Source organism: Struthio camelus, chromosome Z (assembly GCF_040807025.1).
Source record: "Struthio camelus isolate bStrCam1 chromosome Z, bStrCam1.hap1, whole genome shotgun sequence".
NCBI lineage: Eukaryota > Metazoa > Chordata > Aves > Struthioniformes > Struthionidae > Struthio > Struthio camelus.
The window spans coordinates 59,271,163-59,297,325 of record NC_090982.1 but is presented as its reverse complement, the minus strand read 5'-3'; the positions used below and the strand labels follow the sequence as shown (position 1 = coordinate 59,297,325).

Below are 26,163 nucleotides of genomic sequence, written 5' to 3'. Positions count from 1 at the left end.
CTGAGATCCAAATGAATGGTCAGCCTGTGGAACAGGAGAACGGCCACTTAAGGCAGTCAGAAACTTATTGGCAGGGATAGTGCTAAAAAGCAACAGCTTTCTCTGAGGAATCACAAGGTTTACATTTTATTTTCCCTTTTGGCCGAGTAAGTTTTAAATTCAGTTTGTAAACAAATAGAAAGGAGAGCGGAACAATATTCACATTGGAACTTGCTTCTGTCAACTAAACAACTCAGTTCAAAACCGAGAGAGACAAGACCTTAACTTGAGAGACGAAGAGGTCTCCTTAGGACACTGAGGAAAGGAAAACCCATTCTACAGCGGCGACTAAATTTTGCCTCAGAGCAGCCATATAAATGATTACTCTTTTCACAAGATTTCCAAAGCACATAGAGATTTTCCTCTAGTAAAAGTAATAGGTACCTGGAAAAGAAACATGGGGCCTTTCTGCTTCGAATAAGCTATTCTTACTGAAATACCCACAATATTAATAGGCTAGGTGAGCAGCAGTTTTCTTTCTCCAGTTACCTGAAACATAAACAAGGTAACTTTAATTCTAAATGTTTATATTACAGTTCAAGGCCAGAATCTATTTCCCTGACCCAGCATATGTACTTTCAAGACATAATTTGTCTTTTCAAGCCTGAAATATATTTATGTAACTATACCTAATGAGTTCAGAATAGAACTCCTCGAATCTCAATAGAAAATAAAACTGGAATCCCTTTTAGATAATACAGATGTGCTGTAAACATTTATACTCAGTATGAACATACATTATCTTCTTTTTAAAGTCAGAAGAGGCCTCTGCTTTCCTATTTATTTGCTCTCTCCTAAGATGAACGTTGGTAGTATTGCAGGCAGTTAAGCCTCCACCTTGAGAGTCACTTCGTGTTCTTGCTGTCAGCCATGAAAGATTTTTCTCCTCTCACCAGCTTGATAAAATCAAAAGTTGTATTAGAACAATCCAAAGACAAGGAAATAGTATTTCCAAGCACTTCCTTTGTGGAATAGGGATGCTACTGTATGGAGAAACATGTATATATACACACATATAACTGAACATATAAATAACAGTTACCTAAAGGAGTTTTATATTTACTGTTCTAACACAAAGTCATGAACAGATTTAGTGGCATAGACTGACAGGCACGCACAGGCAAGACTCAGTTTGCTTGATTAGGCAGAGTTGATGTTAGCGAAAACTCAGTATGTACTGTTTTTTGAGATAACATTATACATAGATAATACCAAGGATCCTCCTAGTCTTCCCCCACCAAGTATACTGCAGATGTATCAAGTCCAGCTGCAGTTATTTAGCTGTATTCAATGACAAGCAAAGCACATGTTTAAATTTTATGGCAAATTAAATAATGAAATAAATCTTACAACTCAAAATTTTTTTTTTCCAAAGAACAGAAAAAATAACCAAATTCACATGGCATAATTTTTTTCCTACTGCAATTAAAATACTGTGAAACTTAACATAGCAAATAATCAACTCTTTCTCTATCTAATCATTTTACGAGTCAACCTGTGTGCATTTCAGACTGACTAGCAACTAAGCTGTTTGAGGCAGCAGTACTTCAGAAATCATTCTGAAGTTCTCTTCTCCCCTTCTCCATCAAACATTTTTAAATCTTTCTCCTTCTCATAAAAAAACAAAGACAGAAAAGATACTAAGTCAGCCTATTTATTGTTAAACATGACTTGCCTGGTGTAAGAACTAGGGACCACTCACACATTCACCATGAACAATTTTCTTAGGTCAAGAGAACGCATACTTAATAAAAAAAGATCTGAATTGCTGGTATGAATTAATAAACAAGCCCTTTGTGTTTTTTGTACTTGACAATTACAGTTTTAAAATATGTCAGTACAACCACAAATGCTCTATTACTTGATCTACAATCTTACCAGCAGTGTTCTGATATTATCAAACCCCTCAACCTGACTTAGAAGTGAGACTGTGGTAACTGGCTGTACGACAGTCTTCATCGATGATGGAATTTTGACCTTTCTGGAGTCAATGGCAAAACTCTATGTGGGTCGGGATTTCACAAAGCATTTAATAAACATTTATGTTCAGTGACTATGAAATACGCTTGACTGTATTATATAGCTACTTGTCATATGCTTTAATATGAATGTACAATACACTCACATTAAATAAATATAACATTTCAAAAGCACGCCCTTTTCATGATGCAGATTATTTTGCTAAGCAAAAACCACATGACAGTAAGCAACAACATTAGTCTTGCTAGATATCAGACAAGTTTATTTCATCTGTGACAAAAATTATGCAACAGCTAGTTTTTCCTGTCACCTCAAAAGATTAATAAAGTGTAGGTTATAGAAATACTCAGCAAATGTATTTATAAAATAAACAAAATTATTTTAAAATAAACATTCATCCTCCCTTACGCAGACTGATGTACATACAGAAGCATATCATGACCTCATTTATCCTTCATCAAACAAGACTCTACAGTAATTTAAACACTCACACAAGCACACAATTGTATCACACACAGAAGTCAATGGAGTATTTTATCAGTTTTTCTGAATTATGACAATACATAGCAGACTGAATTGAGCAAGAAGATCATGCAATAAACCAGAGTTGCAGAAGTCATAAGCACTTCAAAGGTGATGCTAAGACAACATTTTTTTTTTTATTAAACAAAATTTCGATTCAGCTGCTCAAATTCTTAGTATACCTCAAAATTCACATTCAATAGCGAACTCACTGATCAAGGAAACTGATGAGTTTAAAGAGGTGTGGACTCCACCCCTTCTTCGATTTCCAAGTACTTCTGTCATTTAAAAATTCCTCTCACTGCTTATTTCATTTCAAAATGATTTCACAATAGCTTTTGCAGATTTCTTAGGTTTTTGCCTTTTGTGAAACACACTATATTGTGAGGGAGCAACACTCTGCTGAAGTCAACTGTCATACTGTGCATTCTGATCTCCACAAATTTACTTCACTGCAGCCGTTCCCTACTCCTGTAAAAGTATTCCTGCTTCAGTGGGAAATTAAACCCTGCTCTAACAACAAGCACTCAAAACAACAGCAAAGCTGCTCAAATACTGTATTTTTTTCCACAAGTATATATTTAAAGCAGAAAAGGGATAAAAGACTGCAGAAATCTTATTTGTAATATGTTGATTTTGATTTGAGGAACATTCTTTACATTCTTTACCATATTGGCTGATGCTAATATTTCTGTGGATGGAAAACTTCCTCATAATTTTTTCCCCCATCTTCCCCTCTCACACATTTTTTCATTGATTATGACAACTGAGTGATCGATGTAGCACGGACGCTACTGAGCAAAGTTATACAAGCTCCTCCAGTCAGCCTCAAAATCTAACCACCAAGCACAGGTTATTTAAGTGTCATTGGCCTGTAAGCAGAATATGCTGAATACTTTTAATTGTGTTCATGGTGCATTTGTAACATAGTCTCGGTTAACTTCAACTTAGGCAAGATCACATAGGTCATATACTATAGGATGCTGAACAGTCATCAGATTATGACAATTTGGGTAAATAACCTAAAATCAAATACATAATGAAAAATGAGCACTTAGCTGTTTCATCTAAGCTTTTTCAAATTTGTGTCCATAAGACATTGTGGAATGGCAGTTTAATTTTAATTTTACATGTATAAATATTTTTCTGCAATAAGTATAAAATATTCGTAAGATAGGCTCGGAAAACACTCAAGGAAAGAGGATTCAGATTATATCACGGGTTAAAGTTATCCTAACCTTTATATTATATGAATGCCCGAAAGGAGTCATAAACCCATCTCCTGAGGGTTCCATCAGTATAAAAGAAATCACCAGATGGAAAAGAGTTGGCAGAGTTAATGTACCCTAAATTCCATCCTAACTCTGGAATGCAGAACCAAAGTTCTGAAGTTCTTCACTTACATTATGAGAATGGAGAAAAATAAATTGACTGTTGTAATGTTGCGGTCCCTAGTTTCTAGAACATTTTTTTGAACCTTCCCTGTTGTGTTTTGAAGTAGGACTCAATGATGTCAAAACTGACATAATACTTTTGTCCCTTCCCCTCTCTTTCTCCTGTTCTCCTACATTAGATGATTTTAAATTTAACTTGTTCCATGAGTGAGTGTAAGTGTTTATTACCATGACCAAAAAAATACTTATTTCAGGATTCAAAAATATCTGAAGAACAATCACATTTTCAAGGCAGTATGGTCCTGCCAGAAGCCATGAGATCAATACTATTGAACTGCCTTTTCTTTAGCATTGACAGGGAACAGTTATCCAGACAACACATATCTGTGTCTCCGTTTGGTGTGGGCCTTTGTAACTGAGGCCAAGCTGATGTGTCCATGGAGGAGAGTAGGATGTTCTTCATTCTGCATAAATATGTGGAACAGCTCTTTGAAGCTTTAGCAAGTCCTGGTAAAGCTTCAAAACATGACCTGTGATATGAGTTCAAAACATGACCTGTGATATGGGTTCCAGGAGTTTCCTATATGCCACAGAGTAATCAAAGAATTAGACAGTCCTAATTCTAAGGCACTCCAGGAAGTAAATGAAAGTTACCTATATATAACAGATTCCTGCATTTTTGAGTCACTGTCCTACAGAAATACTTCTCTCTCACATTCATACACACAATTAATTAAAATATGGTAAAGATATACAAAACTTACATAGTCATGAAAGGCTTTTGCTTCACTTGAATGTTCACATGTTTCTCGTCTTTCTGGAGCTGCACAGTAGAGATCCCAAAACACACTGCAAGTTAAGAAGTTACAGATATGGTGAGAAAATCATTATAATTCTCATACAGACTTTATGGAGTACACATACATGTGTATAAATAGAAATAGACATATCACTTTCTAGCCAAGAGCTGAAAACTTACCTCTATGACAGAATTTAGCTTTGCAAAGTGTCTGTGAGGAATAAAGTCCTATTATCTGATTTCTGAGGCAAGCAATGCTGCATGCCTGTAAAACCACAGTAGCGTAAACCCAGAAGCAAGTCTAATATATAAGCTTTTGGGGTATAAAGCAAATTACTACAGCTCTGCATTTAACCTCATACCTCTGTGACTGTTACAATTTACTACCAGAAAGCACTGGAAGGGACAGATTCATATGATAACCTTGTGAAAAGGCAAGAAAATGAAGAGAATTCTGGGAGTTCTTCCAAGGTCCAATACTGTCCTTTAAACAAAAGTTCCTACAGAAACAGATAACAGTAGGAAACAGAAGGGTATGCCATCTTAAAGCTCTTGAGTTATAAAGAGGGAAAGGAAATTATGATACTCCAACAAATCTTTTCCCCTCGCCTTTCAAATAGTGATACATGAATCAACTCTAACACACTACAAGCATCTCTGAACTGTTAAGAAATAGTATATAAGATACTTAACTATGACAGCAATGTTAGCCAGAAAGTTTCTAGAATAAAATTCTAGGTATGCTAGAACAATTAAAGGAATTAAATATGTTAGAGTTTCATTTTCTTTCTTTATTGTTTTAGACTTAATCCTCAGTAACTCAGCCCAGCACCATAGTTCAGAATTGTGGAAAATTTGACCACTCTGCTGCAAACAATCACAATTAAGAATAATGCTGATATCAGAGATACACGGAACAAGTTCACCCTGTCTGGCTTCCATCACTGAATTAAAAGCAGAGAGGTCAATAAAGGATATGCCACCTTCACTCAGCTATAGAAATCACATGGGGCTTTTATGTTCAAGTGGGACCCTTTACAACTTGTAGCTTAATTCCTGTACTCCTAATGGCTGTCCATATTCTCCACCATTCTGCAGCGTGGCAAATGTAGACGGAGCAGATATATTTAAATCATCCTGCAACTAATAAATACCATGGCTAAAGAGCAATGCCTATGAACACTCTTTTCCTTGTGAATTTTATATACACAAATATATCTGCACATCAATACATATAAGCAAGTGGCATCATGCATAGAAAATTACAAGTGAGCTCTGTGTCCTACCCGTATTCTAAACGGAGAGAAACTATGCAAATGCAGCTACTGCAACACCAAGCCCATGCTAACATATACTGCCTCTCAAAAAGGCTGGTAGCTTTGGCTCAGCTAATTGCTTTCATATGCTATTCCTGTGACTAGAATGTGGATTAAAGACTGAGGAAGCTCACATCTATTTGCAGAGTCTGTGTGTATATGTGTATGTATCTATAAATACTTTTTTCAAATGCAGTTATTTAAGACATAGAGAATGAACTCTTAAAGGCACGATTTACTGGAAGATGGTGAACAGAGAGATGCCTACCATCTTCTTTCAAGGCTGCTGTGTTATCGACATGCTACACAATATTTCTTTTCATCCAGTAACGAGAAAAAAACCTCTCAACAAGAGCAAAAGCGTCCATTTTTTCAGAATGAATATGTACCCGATAAATAAAATTGTAAAGAATAACATTATACTTTGTTGTGATTAAGTACATAATATCTAACTTTCTGTTCTTTTATCACTTTCCAAAAAAATAGTTCTTCATCCTCATCTTCACGTCCTTTTCACAATGTTCACCTGAACTTCTTGCCTCCAGCCATTAGAATTCACAAGCAGCATGTTCTATAAATCAGAGGAAAAGAGAACTGACACTTACCACCACCAGGAGTGCAAGAATCCTGGGGGCTCCCCCAGTGTGATGTTTTTTTCCCATCTTATCTAAAAAGAAACAATAAAAACTCTGTGATCACTGTGCTTAAAAAGTATTACATAATTTATTCAGATAGCAAAAAAGGGAAGACTAAAACATTTTGTAGCTATGAAAGGCTTTATCATTATCAATCTGGATGGCCATTTTGCTTCCTTATCATACTTATTAGTTTTGCTGATACCTACCTTATTTTAGCAAAGTATATTTTAGGATTTTTTTTAAAATAGATTTTGAATATAATTTTATTAAGGACACATTTTGACTCTCTCCACCATTAAGGCAGGCATTTATTTAAGCTCAAAAACACACATCACAAAAAAAAATTGGGTAAAGAATACCCATAAAAGCTATCTAAGAGATTTTCCAACTTGCCCTAAGAAAAACATACAAGATACAGAACAAATGTGACTGATTCAGCAGGTGGCAGTCTTCCCTCCACATCCAAAGTGAGCCAGTGTTTTAGAATCCTCAAGGAATACTTCACTGCTAGAGGTAACGTCACAAATACAAGTCACATCGAAGTTACAACCCATTCTCCCACCATTCAATGGAAACGAAAAACTAGTTTGACTTGGAATGTCTGCACTGGCAAACTCTCTTGAATAGGGAGGGACGCACTGTCTAAGCTTGCTTGCCTACCTAAGAAGCGTGGTTTATTTAACACCGTTTTCAAAGGAAAGACAGTTCAAGAATTCTCACCCTTGACTTCACACTTTGATTGTTGATCAATTAATTCGTTAGACAATATTAACATATTGTGAAAGAATTCTGGCTTTATGCAATGCTTTTACAAATGCTATATCTTAACAATACCATACAATCATTTTATTAATGCTACAGTCATGAGCTTATTCTTAACTACAAAACTGAAGAGTTTGGACTATAATAAATCTAGTATTATTTTTTAAGGAACTCTGTCAAAAATAAGTTAAGATTCTGTAGAAAATCACAAAATACTGTTAGGAAGACTGGCTCATCTTAAAATGGGGTGTAAATCAGGGCATTGCATATACTCCAAACTCCTCCAGCTGTAATTACACATAGCATTATCTCCTGCCTAAATTTGTAAAAAATAATTGCCTAAACACTTACTATATTCTGCTCTAGAGACAGAAGTAATGGCAGATGAAAGAAGTATTATTTTAATGACATGCTTAAACAATCTCAATATGAAAGATACATAAATACATACAAAGGTATAAAAACGCTTAATATGAAGGGTAGCATTCATATTGCAAGAGGCATGGGTAAAGCTGGGAGTTTTCAAAGGAAATAAAACTTTGATTCTCATGGCCAATTTAATTTCCACACCCAAATCTTAAGAATTATAGAATTAAGAAATTTAAACATATATATGTTCTGTAAATGGTTTGCAAGAAAGGAATATATAATTAGCACCTACAAAGTTTTCTTAGCACTCACACGAAGTTATCTAAATTTTGAGGTATGATGTAAATAAGCACAACTATTCAAAAATCATTCTGTAATTTAAAAATTATTTTGAAAGATAACCTAGAGATACTATCACTTCTGTCAGCAAAGTCGGCAGAATGAACTAAGTACATGGAGCTTAAAGCAAAAAAACAACACAAATAAAAAAAACACACACATTCATGTTCTACATAACAGCAGTTAAGATATAAAAAGCACCTTTTAAAATGTAGAACGCTCACCTAAACTAACTATGCCGGATAAAAATGTTAATTAGAATGAAAGCATATAAATAAAAGCCAAAGCTACTAAAAAGGTATTTCACATTCTTCAAATGCACTCCTCTGAGGCATGAGTTCTCCTCATATCCATTGGGAATGGGTTGGAAGGACTTGTGTTAACCACCAGGACCACACAGTACTTCTGAGAAGTTTCAAAAACAACATATTGAAGAAGAGATGCAATATATAGTCAGAACAAAACATTGTTCCTGAAGCTGGAAAATCATTCAGTTAAAGTAAAAATTGCATTTGTGTAAAAAGCTCTCATAATGTCTATGGAGTATTCAAGCTCTTAAAAGCAGGGCTTGATGAGGAAATTACCTGATTCTTGGTCCTTTTTACCTGATTCTTGGTCCTTTTTATTGGGATACATTTTATCTAGATAAATGTATTCAAAGAAGGAGCCTGAAGGCAATTAGGAAGTTTGGGGGTTGTTTGAGGGGTTTGTTTGTTTTTCAAAATATAGGTACTTCTGTTTCACCTGGTAGATGTCAGTCTGTCTGATCGTACAGACTTAAAAAGAATTATGAAGAGTTATTAATAAAAAAAAAAAAATAACCACACTTTCAGCTGTATCAATTAAGTTCATTACTGGTGATCTATTAAATGGGAAATGCCTACCTTCTGGGCCCAGCCAAGCTAATGGATTTATTCCTCCAAGGCTGTAATCTAACTTCTAAGGACAGTAAACCATTGGGCTAGGGATCAACTCTTCAAGGAAAACGTAGCAGCTTGGACCCCAAGGGAAAGATTCTGAAGCAGAGCAGCTTCTTCCCTTTCAAAAATTTGGGTACCCCATCTGAACAGCTCTTCTCAATCCTCATAAGAAAATGCTGTGGTTTAGATGAAATCTGGTTGTGCTGGCTCCTTGCCATTTTGGCAACTATACGATCACTACGTATTTTGGGATGAAACAGCTGTTGAGTTACTTCAATCAATTACTTCAGACCATGCCTCCTGAAGGGAAGTAATTTGCCGACCAAGAGACAAGAGCTGTAGCTAATAATCTAAAGAGGTCTCTGCAATCCAGAGACCCAGGAAAAGGCCAGCTGAATTTGTGGTCCCACATTTTAGAGAGATGAGGCAGAACAAATCTTTGAAGGGTGTACTCAAAAAGGACCACAAAGACGTCTAAACCATCCTTAACCTTATCACTGAGACAGCCCAGCAGAGGCCTTCAAGAACATGCTCACTTGTGACTCAGTTCCATGAGATTTGAACTAAAAAACAAAGCATTACAAAAATGTAGGAATGCTTAAGACAAGCATCTCCAAGTTATCTAATATAAGAGGGATTTCATGATATCCAATTTAAATTTTCCTTTTTTAAATTTCATGCCATTACTCTTAGCTACAGTCCCTTGCAGAAATTTAAGGAAGGGCTCTTAACCTTTGTCATTTACACGCAGTAGATCCCAGGCAGCTAGAAAGCTCAGATAAGGCATATATGCATACATCTTTTATGCCACAAATTCAGTTTTAGAGACGCTCGGAACTATTTAATCTTAAAAAAAAAAAAAAAAAACCCCTCAACCCAAAATCCAAATTGTTCTGGCAGCTGTGGACTGCTGGAGCAGAGAGGGCATTGAGCCCAGATAGCCATGCTTTTTAAGCAGTGACCAAAACAATACAGATTTCCTCCTATGCCATCTGGGTATCTCCTACACCTGAAGTATTCCCACAACTAGCCTACCACAACAGGGCAATTGCTTCACAGCACCCATGAGTCGGAAAAGTACAAAGACAGATGGGAAATCATGACTTTCATAACCTCACAAATGAATAGTCTGGAAGACTTTTTTCTTTTTGCACTTCTCAACTGCCATTCTCTCATTTTCATTCTGCATGCCAATATTCATTTTCTAACAACTAGAGTTGATTCACATGGGGCATGGAGGGGTAAAAGCTATTATTTTGTGGTTAACAGCCCAGGATTGAACTGGCATTGCAATGTAAAGACCTGTCTATGCCACATTCCCCTCTTATTCTTTTCTGCTGCTTTTACCACTAACTTATATGTTTTAGATTATTTCTTCCAAACTGTATTAGCGTGCTGCTTCCTCAATCTTTATGACTTTCAGCCCAAATATCAAATTTTTCCAGGTTCCTTTGTATAATAGCAGTGAAAACTGCCATTTGTTCCAACCTACAATCATTTACAAATACTATCAGCATAGTGTTTGCCCTTCTGCACTGTTAATGAACGGGATAAGTAAGTTCATAGCTCTGTGCGAAATCTAACTGACACCTCATACCAATTCAATATGTTATTATTTATCACTATGCCCTGCTCCTTATCTTTTGACTAGTAGTAGCCTGAATTTGAAGGTTTTGATACATTCTCAGATTAAATTAGTTCAAATCTGAGAGTTTCTCCACAATCCAAGTTTAAATTCGCTTTAAGAGCAAAGTTTAAAGACAACGTATTGAATATTTTCTTGAAATCCAAATGTTACACTAGTCATAAGCCTGTCAACTGCTCATTTTGCAAATATATGATAAAAACAGAATGAGTAAAAGGAATCTTGTACAGTGTATTATCTACAAGTGACTGCTATTTTGCAAAAGCCAAGATTATATTCTCTGATTTTCTTTCTCTCTCATATTTTCCTATCGCTTTACTAAGAGAGAAAACAATTGTCACAAAACACACTTTAATATAAACATAAATTGATACTACCACAATTTTACTCCCTTTGCCTAGCTGTGTTATCTGAATTTTCCATGATAACTATCACAAACAATCTTCCTGTTCTCTTCCTCTCCTCTCCCACCTCCAAGAAGTCATCATTAGGATAGTAATTCTATTAGCTTTTGAAGGACTATCAGTTGAAGCAGCAAATTTTTTAAGTATAACATCTTGTCTGTTTTTTCTCACCTCTGCTTACTACGCAGTTATTACAATCCTAAATATTACCATCAAGGAAAGATTAAAAACAGTAATAAACCAAAAAGACTTCAATATGTTTGACACAGGTATTTCTCTATCCCAGAATAAACACAGAATGCTGAAGAAAGGTATTTTTTTTTTCAGTCTTCACAAGATGTGTACAAGCCTTTACAAGACTATGAAAAATATTAACTATTGTGTAATGAGAAAAGAGTGTTTAATAAGCTCTAAATGGTCATAGTCATAATTGATTCACCAGATGAAAAGAAGTGAAGTGGTTAAAAGGATGGAAAGAATATATATTGAAATCAGCACTGGTTAAGAGAATAAGAATTGCAAGCATATGACGATGGGATGTAAAATATTTGACTGCTGTGTTTTTAGGATGGTACATTATTCACAATTGGACGTATCAACAATAAGTTAAAAGATCATCAAATAGGAGTACCATCAGTGCATTCGCTATATTCTCTATCTTATTAGAGAAAATGAGGGGAATCCTTCTCAATGTAGCACCAAATCAGAGAACAGTGGGTAACAAATCACAGCAAAAGTAATTACACTCTGGTGTGTAAAATGACTTGGCAAACTGGCTTTTGCAGATTCAGAAGTCAAGATAAACTGATACTCAAGGTCATCACTGATGTTTATTTTAAACTAACATACATTTATTTTGCATGCATTTTACTTGCACACACTTGAAAATTGTGGAAGAAAAAAAAAAAGATGGGGAGAACATACCTCTGATAAAAATGTCTGGGCAGATTTCTGTGCTCCTACATGGAGCAGATATTCATATACGTACAATGCTAATCTGAAAAACAAATAAGACAATATTTAGTATTGTGCATTTGTTTGTTCCTCTTTTTAGAAACAAAGGATTTCACAAGTTAGAGCTGCACACTATTTCCTTTCAGAAAACACTACACACTACACATGTCAAATCTGCTATCTGTACTGAACTTTTAAAATGAAAACATGTAGGTCAATCTGAGCAGAGGTGTTTAAATAGTAGTTAATTAAATATTATTAAAAACCCAAATTACTTAATGTCAATATTTTTAATGATATTTGGACAGGTGCCCAGTTAGCTAACAACTGACCTACTGCTGCTCTGTATTTGCCCACACTATACCATGCTTTTAGTAAATACAATACATCCATACAGTAACAGTGATTATTTTTTCACATCAAAATTTTTATATGTGGAACGTGTCTTGCTGTTAGCTCATTTGAACAATAGCCTATGGTTATTCAAAGAACACGCAAACTTCAAGCTGCACAGAAAAAGCAATCGCAGAATCCACGGCACTATTGTAGTGCAGCCACATCTCTTAAGCAAAGTGTAAACAGATTTTTAGATTTATTCCGACATGCCATCTCTCAGCACGACCACCTAGCTACAAATTATTGTCACAGTTCCAAAAGGATCTTCACAAAAAGTGATCTTCAGCAGTCAGGCACATCTCCAACGAATTCAAAAGAACTGCAAAAGGATCTTACTGCAGAAAGGAGACTCATACCCTGAATACCCATCCACTAGAACTTGGACTGAGAATGCTTTTTCAAAACCCAGGAGCAGCTAAGCAGCAACAACAAACAGCTTCTACTAATATAGACTAGATTTGAATGAGCAAACTAAAGATGAAGCACTTCCTATTCTGCAACTGATTCTGTAGAGAAGTTCCTGCCTGACTGCATGCTTAAAGTCTTTCAAAAGTCTCTCATTTACTGCGATTTGCATCGCTCTTAAAAATAATGATTTTATAATAATGCTTAGAAATTGCACACAAAACATTTCAGTCCAAGAAAAGAAAAGAAAGTCAGGCTGTATTTCTTTTAAAACTGCTAGCTGAACTGTTTTTAAGAAGCTGAATCTATTTGAGTGGACTTCGTGATATACTGCTATTCCTGTTTGGAAAGTTTTACCATTCATGTTCAAAAATATGTAGTTTAACTAAACAAAGTAAAGCGGCAGAGGATTTCTATATTCCTGCTACTTCTCAAAAGATTATGCAATATTAGATCAGATAACTGTCATAATAGCACTGATAGAATAGTAATTATTGTAGCAATCCAGCATGAAATAGTGTGAAAGTGTGAAATTTTAAAGTTTAGGAGAGGCGTTGCATAAAAATTTTTTTATTAGTTGTTCATACTTTATTCATGCAATGCTCACACTACTTTAGTCTCTCTCCAACATTAAAAGCAACACTGTATTTTTTCCTATAATAAAGTTTATTATTTCAACATATGATTATTCTTAGTTTGAAGCGTGAAAGGGACCGTACCCACTGTTTAATTCTTATATTTTACAAAACAGTTGTATATTAATTTTTTCAGCCATACTGATAAATGCAAATCTCGGTGTGATAAGGAAAAAAGTTATTCTAATGGAGCACGGTACCATTCTGTGCTCAGGTGCCAAACAGCTCAGATATAATTACAGTTAATGTCTCCTGTAAGTACTGGGGAGAGAGATGATCACTTATATTGGACTCTCTCTTCCCAAAAGCACAACTGCACGTGTCAAAAAGAAAGTCAAATCTTACTGACTTAATTCTTTTCAGTTGAATTATCATTAAATTTTTCAGCAATAAAGAGTTGTAGACAAAATCCAAGATCAGAAACATGTTAAAGGCACAGAGGAGGTACTGTTTCTACAATAACCAAATGACTTATATACCTAGTAACGCTTTAAAACATTTCATTTGTCTTCTGAGATACACAATTTTTTTGTTCTTATCAAAACATGAAGCCTGCAGTCCAGATAAAAGGATTTGTGTGATCATATCCTTTCTACCCCGCAAACGAAAGCAAAAAGCAAAAGAACCAGGAGTTTATTGCAGATACACCACCTTCATAAATCTGCCGTCTGTTGAAAGCTTGAGCAAATACTGTACCATGATACCCAAATCAACAGCACAATACTTTAATTCTAAGAAGCTTTGTAAGTCTCATCTAAGGACTCCTGGATCGTATCTGCAAAACAGCACACCCAGCAGTGCTCTAGTACAGCAATACTGCTACTGTGCGTGCATCCTAGCATGTGAGCATTTAAAAAGAAAAAACAACAAGTTCAACATAAATATATGGAACGTGCCAATTTAGCTGTAACTAAAATTATAACAATATCTCCTACACTTTGACATACATTACTTCATCGGTTTAAATATACTAACAGCGAAACGAAATGGTGAAAAAACTTTGTTTATTAAGGGGGAGGGGAGAGAGACTTCAGGAAGAGAAAAATATTCCAAGTTTTAGGCTTCCAAGATGATCCAGCCATGGTAAATTGCGACTGGGCCCACAGTGGCAAAGGACCTGCCTAACTCCTCTGACAGGAAAGCCAGGACCACCTTCCACGAACAGATGCAAGACAGACAGCACAGCAGAAACTAAGCTGATTGGTTCATATTAGATCTAAATCGCTTGTCCATCCCCAGTTATTATTCTGTCAGGAAGTCTTGACAGAAGTTAACAACATTATAGTTTTGTCCAGAAATAAATGCATTTGCCACAGAGATCAAAAGAAAGATACTACTGTTTTACTGCATTAGTCACAGCAAAAGGATCAATGAAAACTGATGTGCTGAGGAAAGATAACAAAGAAATAAAAAAAAAAAAACGCAACACAGTGTAACAAGGGGAATTAACGGATATAGTAACTTCAACTATGGCATAAGAAAGACCAGAATAAGATGAAAATGGCCACAATGCAAGGATATAAAATTAACATAGGACTACACTATTTCACATCTGAGCAGAAGTCTAAGAAAATAATAATGAGATAGTCTTCATCGCCAAGGACTTAGGTTCAAAGTGGTATTTTCAAAGAGAGTATTTGCTCAAAAAACTGGTGCGAGAAACCGAGTGTGAAAGCAGCAGGTAGACATATGTTAAATTTTCATCTTTACATACTTCTTGACATCCTATGAGTAAAATATTGCTAATCAATTTATACGAATTCTGCAGCAATTTTTGCTAAAGCCAGGCTACGGGCCAGAGTTCCCCTGCCCCAAGAACAGACAAATTGCACTCTCACATATGATTTGATGATCCATTTGCTCTCCAGTGCTGCAATTTTGCTAAGTTGGTGTGTTCTTCCTGAAGTTTCTGTCGTTACTGGAGAACCGATCCATATGCTTTACAAATGAAATAGCCACTGAATTGCAAAGCGGAAAAACCACTTAAGGGGTTCTAAGTCAACCAGTTATCAGAACATTACCAGGAAATAAATAGTAACCACTGTTAGCATGCTGTGGAAATGACTTGTTAAAAGGTTAAGGTGGAAAGATGCTTGTAAATACTCATTAAGATAACTGCAAAGCATTTCAGCAGTGTGTCTGCTGATTAAAGTTAGATGGTAAACTTCTTCAATTTCAAGTCAAAAGATTACGACGACGCCGAACTTTCTATAAAAGGCATTAGTGAAAACCTGAAAGCCTCATGAAGACGTTCACTGTGTCTATTTTTAGTATCTAACTTACACGCTCTGAGTCACACTCCCTGCACCACCCCAGCAAACTTCATTGACTGTATGTAGGCTACTAATCTGGCTGTTCAAATGAACATATGCCAGTTGCCTACAAAAGGTATTGTGGGTAATAACTATGTCCTACTTGCACACCCACATTTCTGTCTGGTAAATACCTGAACACCACACTAAAAAGAAAAATCCGATCCTTAGGCAAGAGTACAGTGACAAACATCCACTGGCATGGAGGCTGTATGAAGGATTCAGGCTACTAGCAAGAAGTCTTTGAGAAAAAAGTATTTGTTAAAGGGAAAATAGTAGCATCTTTGTTTAGTTCCATCAGAAGATGTATATTTAAAGAAAGTTTCTATCTCTCAATCCAAGACAGAGCTTTAGCATTCAGAAAGGGTTTCCCACCGCGTCCTTTCTGTTTCACCCTAAAGGCACTGAGTTTGGCTCACAGTTATTGTTTAAAGAGACAGAGAACAAATGACGAAAGGCCGCTGTTTTTCCATGAAGTTCAAAAGCTCGGCTCAGAAGAATAAGGAACTGCAGTAAGTTAGCTCCTGCTTTCGCTTGAGAACTGCACAGTAAACCTGCCGGAAGCAGGCAACTATTACACATCGTTCCACAGAGTTGAAAAAAAGTGTATTTACTTTCATTGTTTTATTAGCCACATGCCATAACTAAAAATATATATGTTTTAACTGAAGGTACAGTTGTATATATCCATTATGCAGAAAGTCATAAAATCAGTGTGGTAAGAGTGAAAGCCTCCAGCTCCCCAAATTTGGCAGTGTGTCAAAGCATGTTCTAAGTACTGTACTTACCTTCTGACATCTTCAGCACCCATGGTAAGCTTCTACTGTGCTAAGCAACCGTTGCCTTTTTTTTTTTTTTTTTAAACAAAGTCTGTGACAGTGAATTAGTGTGACTGCAGAAACATGTCAGCTTATTCCCTAGATATTAGCACCTCCTTTGCCAGCAATAGCCATTATGCTGTTAGCATCTGATGCTGGATTTAAAAAAAAAAAAAAAAACAAGTAGCTGGAATGCTCTGGATCTGAGTATTGCAGAAACAAATTTAGCATTTTCTGATTGTTAATAGAATTTAAGCTAATTGTGTATGGAAAGTTCTGCAGACAACACACGGCCACAAAAATGACATTGAAAACTAATAAATCGATATTCATGGATAATTTTCAGTTTGTGTGCAGAAGAGTGAAGTGGCTGAGCAACATTTAAAACTAGTTCTGTAGAAAAGATCTTAAATATTCTTCTCTGTGTTTCAGGGGACTTGGAGTATTCCAAAACCACTACTTTTGACCCCTACAGAGAAGCAGCATTTTTGCTTTGTTCTGTTTTAAAAAAAAGCATTTCAAATCCTGAGATTTCTAGGAATTTCATCGATTTAATATCCAATATATAAATCTCCTTTTCTAAAGTAAGAGACAGTAGCACTGAGCCCATATTTGAAATATAATATAATAACATTTCAAATTTAAGTTTCTTGAACAAGCTTTCTCAAACCCATCACTTCAGTACTTCTAAAACTGATTTGAAGCTCTTGATGGCAAGTTGGTTTTTGTCTGTTTCAGCTAACAAGGGTAAACAGTTTTAAAAAATGTTTCAGATTTTTAATAGTCACGTATGCCCTGGCCAAAGCATCCTCTCTCCCCTCTTTGATCACACTGACAATCATTTTCCTAGTAGCTGTTATTAAGATTATTCAGTCAGCTCTCACTTATCCACCAGAACAGAGGACTGGGATCACAGATAATATAGGCTGTGCTGGGTGCAGAAATGTTCTGCTACACAAAGTCAACATTGTAGATTCCTGTGTGTGCTTCTCGATTCAGCTTCTTTGTGCAGTGGAAAGATCCATTTGTTTAGATGCAGCATCAAACTCAACTACACCCAAGAATTTGTTACACTTTTTCATCTGCTTAGGCAGGCACATGAGCGACAACCTCAACTTTACAGCCATTTGTTTGTACACACACCTTAGTGCATTAGCTCATGCAGGCATCCTGTTTCACCTACCATAATTTACATGTTTGTTTGTTTAGCTTGAGGCCAGCAGACTGCTCTTTTCAAGAGCCTCTAATCTTGCCAGTCTACTGTTTTTTTCCAGCTCAAAACATTATCTATGTTAATCTTAGTACTGTCTATCCCATCAATGATGCGATGGGTTTTCTGAGAAACACCTAAGTATTAAACAAAACACAAACATTGGTCTGAGGAAACAGTATGTCCCAAAGGTGATACCAAATGTTTGTCCGACTATGTACGCTGCTTTTTCTGAGTGATCCTATCACAACCCTACAAACACAGGCAGCATAAAAATGTATGCATTTGACATTATCCATTTCCACTTATTTCTCCCTCTCTTTGCAGATTGCAGAAAGTGTTCTCCCTGTACATATTTAACTATACCCAATGCTATAATAACCAATGGACTCAGTGCCTTCATTAGCCTTATAATACAAAAGGAGTAACTGATCCTCCTTTTATTCCGGTTTTGCAGAGAGTTCAAGTCTTCTATCGGCATGATTCTGGAGAGGTGCTTTCACTTCTATTCTCTATTCTATTTGACTGCTTGGAAGACAGCCTGAAACTATACTTCATTAATTTTGGTCTTCTCTTCCTTGATTGTATATACTACCTCAAGTGCTAAAAGCAGTTTTAACCTAGTAACTGCCCTCTTACTCTGATACTATTAGAAATGATGTTTTTCTTTTCAGTTTTACCCATACACTTAAACTCACAAACGCTTGTGTGGGGATAATTTCACGTGAGTTTACTACTTAATCTCCTGTCTATGGATTTCAGGTGCTAGCAAAACTGCTTTCAGCAACACATACTTATGATTTTTAGTTGGATGCTGGTGCAAACAGATATCTGGTGTCCATTGGTCTTCTGAAAAAAATCAGGGATGCGTCTTCTGGTGGTGTTTGCAGTCTCTCCCACAAACATTTAACTGACCATGGTTTTATATATTCTCATCTGCTAAGGATGTCTTCTTGGTTTGTGCTAAAATATCACAATGCACAGTGCTCCAAATATTCTTTTCATTTGATTTGAGTTTCAAATTCATTTTTCTCTCAGGTCTCAGCTTGTAGAAATTACTACAGATCTAAAATATTGCACTACTAAAACATTCTACTGTAGACTTTATTCTGAATGGGATACTTTTAATTCCCAAATGGGAACTCCCAAATTTCCCAAATTCAAAATTTTCTTGATGACCTCTAAGGATTCAGATCACAACCTTTATTCTTTTGCACCTATGTTTTGCACATCTATTCCTCAAAAAGCTTCCAGTAGAACTTTACAGGCTTCCAATTCCATGGTTAAAAGAGAAGTAGGGCTCACGCACCTGGAAGCTGGTCTGCTTTTTCCAGCTCTATCTGATGGTGTAACAAAATACAGCATATCTTTCTACAAGCCTTGTCCTCTTACGTGATTACAGCTACAATTCCTACAACACAGCTATGTGAAATTTGTTAAATATCTCTAGTGCATCAGCAGTTGCAACTGTCAGAAATAAGGCTACTTTTACTTTCATTTGCAAATGATAGATGCAGATAAAGAGTGAAACGTGTTGGGATTAATTCCAGTTGACTTTGTATTTTCTGAGTGTTCCTTCTGTAGTTTCTTCTAAGTAGTTCCTTGGGCAATAATTCTTCCTTTATCTATATTTCAGTTAAGCACATAAACCATTCAACCTATCACAACTATCAAATTTGCTAAATGGCGGCTAAAAAAAAGTGTTAAACAACAAAACACATTTTAAAATGAAAGCAAAGAGAATTCAATACCTTTATAAATACATGAGGTTCCACCTCCTTCTGGTAATAAAGGTGCTAACCTTGGTCTTCCCTGCTGCTTTCAAATGGGATAGTAACAGGTTTTTACGTGCTATTTTTTCCCTAGTATGTAATTTACTGTAGTTAAAGAGTTTAATGCAATGCATCCTGCCCTAGCAGTATGCAGAGCTAACAGCATGTAACTGTCCTAGGGAGAGCCACTCGCAGAGAGAGTAAAGCACAAACACAGTCCTTAGAAACCTACAAACTTTAAAGCTATACATTTGCTCCAGGATTACCAGTAGGTGGTATCTAACTCAGCAGCTAGCATATGACATTTCTTTGTAGACTTAAACCACTCGTTACAAATGACAAAAGGTTGCTTTAGAATCCTGTATCAACAGAAATCAAGACTGACACTGATCCATGACACTGAAAACACTGGATTTTGTTGCTCACTACCTGTCACTTGTCACTTACTATGTACAAAGGAAAAATTAATTTGTAAAATTTGTCAGTAACTTAAAGGATATATTATAAAATTGTGTATGAAGAAAAGATACCTTTGTATTTAAATACCAACAAAAATAATGATTGGCTTCTAACTAATCCCTTCGTAGTGTGCACAGGCTGTTGAGAACAAAGCTGTTATATGCCTAGTGCTTCAGCATCCCGCCTAAGCACAGACAGGTGATGCCTTCTCCAGATAAAAAGGCTTGAGAAGCTCCTACTCTCAACTCTTTACTGCAGTCTTTTAGAGGGGATAGCCCCTCCTCCCCAAGGCAGGATTGCAGGAGTTTCCGGCCTGCTTCAGTGCAAAGTCAGCCAGGTTAGCTTTGATCACCTGCAGCAGCAGCTGCGGCCAAGACACCTTATATTGCAGACACACCAACGAAGGGTTACTGTGGCTCTCTTGCAGTAATAACTTCAAGCAGTAGAGTAACACTATCTTAAAAGATTACAGCTGTTCCTAAAGCAACTGCCTACCCTACAGCAGAAAGACCTTCTCTCTTGTTTTCAGCAGTACCAGAAAAGGCAGCAACAAGGGAGGAAGCATGAATGTATACAGCCAGCTCCCCATGAATGAATTAGATTCATCTCAAATCAGAGCTGCCTGGAATCTGCCATGTGAATCAGTCCCATTTTCTTCACACGGCAAGCAGGACATAACTTGATTTCATTCAGTATTTCTGAGCATCTGGCTCCTAGAAGAATCCATGTTTTTGCCAGTAGGGTTTTTTTGCTCTTTTCAGGAAGTGTAGGTTTATCGCCTTTATTAAACTTGGTGGGTCCACAAGAACAAGGCCTACTAGGAATCACTACCATGAAGCCTCCTCTTCCCTCTTCAAAGATGTACAGTGAGACAGCAAAAGACTAATATCTGAGTTGTCACTATGTGAAATGAAGAACTGGAAGATGAGAACTCTAAGAGTCGCACTGCCTCTCTTGTTTTCAACAGTCACACAGAATCACAGACTGGCTGAGGTTGGAAGAGACCTCTGGAGATCATCTACTCCAATTCCCCCATTCAAGCAAAGTCACCTACGGCACGTTGCCCAGGATTGTGTCCAGATGGCTTTTGGAAATCTCCAAGGATGGAGACTCGACCTCTCTGGGCAACCTGTTCCAGTGCTCTGTTACCCCCACAGTAAAGAAGTTTTCTCTGAGTATTTATATAAAAAGTAATGGCTGAAGTAATTTCTGTGAATGATTATGAAACAAGAGTTTCAATCTGTTTCTCCTTCTAGAGAGAGAAAGTTCTAAAGGCATCAGAATAAGGCTAACACATTGCAGAAGTCAAACAAATTCAAGGAATAGGTAGAAAGATTTTCTTCAAAAAATGAATAACCTAAAGAAAAAAGTACAAAGTACCAGTACAATTAAGTGATTCAGATTACATTAAAAAAAAAAAAAAACTTCAATGGTAAATATCACATGGAAGAAAGATAGGAAGTATAATAAGAGGTTACTCCAACTGCATCACAATTTCCTCAGTAATCCAAGAAAAAGAAGTAACAACAAAAAAGAAAACATGTAACTGGATATTAAGGAACACCACAAGCATATAGTGACAAAATCAGAAAGGCTGAAGTGCAGAGGACATTAATAAGGTAGCAAGAACACACTTAACACCAAAAGATAGAGTTCTATTATTAAACGGGAAACAAAGCATATACGAAAGAGAATGTAGAGAAGTCTGAAATCTGAATGCCTGCTTTGTTTCCCCCTTCAAAAGCAGAAGAAAAAAAGGATTATTATTTAAATACAACAACAGGAATATATACAGTAATAGGAAACACCAGGTTAAAGAATATTTTAGTAAGACAGCTGTATTACACTTGGGAGGGCTTGAAGACATTCCCTCAACAGTGCTAAGGTAAACAAGTTGAAGTATTTTCCGAACCTGCAAGAACTGAAGAAAGATAATTCTAGTACACATCTTTTGAAAAACGAAAAAAGAAAATGGCCCATGGATTTACAGAATACTCAAGAAATAATCCTTATCACCACAAAGTTTCGCTTTTTAGGATCAGATAAGCCATAATCATAACACTGGGTCTGCTTCTTAAGAACAGATCACACTGATTCTGCTTTAATGGACTATAATTTCACTGTCTAATAAAACAACTGATATTGTTAGAAAGCGGGAAAGCAGACCTTGACTGCAGTCAGGCCAGGAAGTACGCCCTCAGTGTAAGCCATCCCAGCCTCCGGGAAGGATGGCATCCAACAGGCTGCTCTGGCTGCAACATTATGATGCGCAAAGTTAGAGGCCTGCTTTGGTGCTAAGGGCAGTTTGAGCATTGGCAGAAACTGTGATCAATCTGCTGGCAGCAGAGGGGAGTCAGTTTGGATGTCAGCATGGAGTAAGCAGTACATTCATTACTTGTCCAATGCCACTGCTTTGCAAAAGCTGGGGCCTGTATTTCTGAACATCCTGCCCACGCATGTGTGTGAAACACTCAGCTTTTTCTCAACTCCCTCCCCAACCCCCTCCTAGTTCCTTCATTTATTTTGGGGGCTGGGTCATTGCCTTTAAATACTTCCCGATTCCAGAGCTGCAGATAACACACTGCCAGCTGTGACATGAACTTTTATGCAGTGCCTCTGTTCTTCCTCTATCACTTGCTCTGCAGAGGTCACGAATACCCCTTGCCTGCTTAACAGTGCGCTGAATGGGGCAGGCTCAATCAACATCAGAGCACTGAGACCAGAAAAAGCTACTATAAAAGGCGTGCTATTACTTTCACCCTTCTAAACTTTGTGGTCTAGTAAGGTGACAACTGAGTATCTGTTTGACTTGGAAAGCTTCCCTTCCAAAATGGCCAGCTACCATGGTGACCCTTGGGAAGAATCACCCCATTGGCTTTAAGTCTGCTATTCATTTTGGGCAAGAAGTTCTGCACAGGAGACCAGAGTGAAAGAACTCAAAGCATTTCCCTAGAAAATAAGAAACAGGTACTCTAGAGTATAGGTAGAGAAAGTTTGAGCACATAAAACTTGATCCTGCAAAACTTCATGCACAGTATTCCTCCCTAAATCAGTGCAATTTCCACCCATAGGTCAATTGCACACAATTTGATATTATCAGACCTACCAGCTGGCATATGGCTGCCAGCCCTATTACACCTGTCTGCCGAATTCTTACACATCTGGCTAACCTGCTGGAAGGCTATAAGCATTTGCCTGCAATTTCTGCCTTTGGCTGATAGAGACATGCTGAGTAAACAGCTGAGGGTATTCTCTTGCTGCTCCCTATGCTGGATCAAGGCCAAGAAGGATTAGCCAAGACCCCCAGCTTACTCGCAACATCTCCACTCAGTTACAACTCCAGATAAGCTCAAGCACCCAGCTACAGGCTACCGTCCATGCATGACAAATTTGTTGAGCTTCAAGTCCTCTCTTAAACTGCTCAGAGCATAGTGTACGACCCAAACACCCATATTTTACAGTCTTGCAGATAATTTGCTTAGACTCCAAACTGGAAGTTACAGGAAATACTTTCTTTTGAAAAGTCATAAAAAAAACCCAACTAGCTCTAATCATCTCACAGAAATGTTTATAAAATGAGGATACTTTCCAGATAAAAAGAATTTCATCAATAGAAGGAAGATATTTGAAAATCTGGCTAACAAAGAGATGCTCCACAAAAAACAAAATAGTAAAACCTGCAGCTGTGAAGCCATACTACCAAGAGTAGGGTTAGAGAACTTTAATGCTACCTGACCAAATTGCTTCTACTTGCTGGTCTTCCGGAGGAAGAAAACAGATACTGGACAACAGGGATGACAGTATTTGATTCCATACTGATGGCAGCTATTTGGTGGAAGAACTGATAACAGTATTCTTTTCGTAATTAAAACAAGACCAAGCAAACCAGTTACGGGACAACCTCTGGCTAATCACTTCTTATTTCTAACCCAAAATTTAAAGGATCCAAGCATCAAAAAGACTGAAATTCTACCATGTGTAGGACGCAATTTGGATTCACTATTTTACTGTTACCACTTATGAAGTAATTCCATATAGTACTTTTTCAGTTCAGAAAAGGTTATCTTAGATGTTGCTTTCTGTGTGCCTAGATCCCCAAATTTTATTTTATCAGTTTTGTAAGTAGGGACTGCTCCCCTGCTAAAACCCCCATTGCCTTTTATAATAATAATAATTATTATTATTATATTATTTATATAATTATATTATAATTATATAATAATTATAATAATAATAAACCAATTAAGTTTACAAGCTAATTTATTGACAATTAATATGCAGGCAGGTCAGGAGATGTAGACTATAAGCCAATGTCATCATGCCAAGATACAATGCTGCAGTGCGTACCCAAAGCAGCAAAATAGTCAATAGTCAAATAGAAGACTCCAGTAGGCCACGGTCAGGTTTTAAGATGCCAGGACTTGGAATCAGTTCCAGAAAGCGGTGGCAGGGGGGAAACAGATGGGGTCCTGGCAGCAAAACAGTTTGAGCTTCCAGAAGTTAGCATCAAGGCTTCTGCTCCAATAGGCTGATGCGCCCCAACACTGCACAGCTATTAATACAGCTGAATGAATCTACACCTGACCCCCCCTATGAAAGCACATTTGAAAGCACTAAATCCCACTGGTATTACCAGGGGTGGCATACAAAGTGTAGCTGAAAAGTACTAAAGTTAGCTTGGGACCAAAAAGCATTGGATACTGGAGACATCTTAGTGGACTCAAAGCATTACATGTAAAAAATGCTGGAGAGCTTTTTGCAAGAACTTTAGGGGTAGAGGTAGTTTTGCTAAGGAGAGTTGCAGAATACATTTTCCAAGATTTGATCAGTGCTAAGACATTTTATGTAAACATCCTCTGTAATAATAGCACAAAACAAATTTAACACTCTCTTTTCAGATGCACTCAAGAATAGTTTATTTAAATACAAATACTACTTTGCCCACTGCTCAGGTTCATACCACTGTTTAAGTAGCACTTTTAATTTCTTCTCAGTGACATTTTAAAGGATTTGGATCAAATTATTTTTTCAGAAGACAGAAAAGTTGAGTAAAAAGACTTACACAACTTTCACATATTTTTCACTTCTCAGTTAACTATCAATATTAATATTCAGCAAACATTTGTCTTTAAGAAGCTGTTGACACACTACTCGAAACAGACCTATGTTATTTTTATGGTATTAAGAACATCTGATCTTAAGCCAGAAAGCTATGCACATACACACTACAATGGTTTTGTTATTCCATGTTCCATGTATTATCTTCATCATCCTTGCTTCATTTTCTCTGTTCGTTACCAGGACAAAAAAAAAAAAAAAATCTTGAATTCATCTTGAACTCTCCGAAGCAGATTCCAAAGTAAGCAGCAGTCTGCTCAGCATAAGAGGACTATGAATGAGAGCAGGAGATCTTCCTCGCTGAATTTTATTCAAAGTAAGACTTAGAAGACACCTAAACTGTACCTGCAGAGGCAAAGGAAGAGAGGGACACTGCTTATGACTGTCTCTTCTCCAGACTACCAAAAGTTAGTACTACCAGGAAGAAAAAAAGGCCTGAAGACTTCTCAAGAGGTATTGTACAATCTTCTTCAAGTACCGTCTGACAGAGAAAGCTAGGAAGTGTTTTACTCTTTCCGTCAAACTACATTCTTCTCCTTGCCATTTTACATGAATAAATAAATAAATAAAAATCTATATTTCCCTGTTTTCTTACATAATTACCTTACATCTTTCTTACATAATTATATTACATCTTTCTTACATAATTATCCAGAAAGGCGGGATGCATCAGATTTTTCACAACCACTTGAATTTGTCAATGCATCATGATCAAGCAAATATGAAACTATAATCTTATGTTATATAACAATTTTAAATGTTAAATTAAAAAGTTCTATCAAGCTATAAACTCTTGCAGCATATATCTGCTTTTACCAAAGCGTTAATTCAAGTTTTTGAACAAATGCAAACTATGAGTGAAGAAAATCATATTAAACTTGTAATCAATAGCAATAAACAGGAAAGAAAAACAACAGAAAAGGTCACTTCTGGTTCATTACTAAAGTCTCCAATATT

The 26,163-nt window shown here is 36.6% G+C and overlaps 1 protein-coding gene across 3 annotated transcripts in view; it reads right to left on the bottom strand.

Moving 5' to 3' along the window:
• The window catches only part of LOC138064848 (single-stranded DNA-binding protein 2), a 189,410-nt gene that overhangs the window by 131,565 nt on the left and 31,682 nt on the right, over positions 1 to 26,163 (bottom strand). For all 3 annotated transcript variants that reach the window (XM_068928987.1, XM_068928989.1, XM_068928988.1), the window contains exons 2-4: positions 12,052 to 12,124; positions 6,656 to 6,717; positions 4,700 to 4,784 (exon numbers count right to left, since the gene is read on the bottom strand). In XM_068928987.1, coding sequence (XP_068785088.1) covers positions 4,700 to 4,784; positions 6,656 to 6,717; positions 12,052 to 12,124 — 220 coding nt within the window. The remainder of the gene's footprint in view (positions 1 to 4,699; positions 4,785 to 6,655; positions 6,718 to 12,051; positions 12,125 to 26,163) is intronic.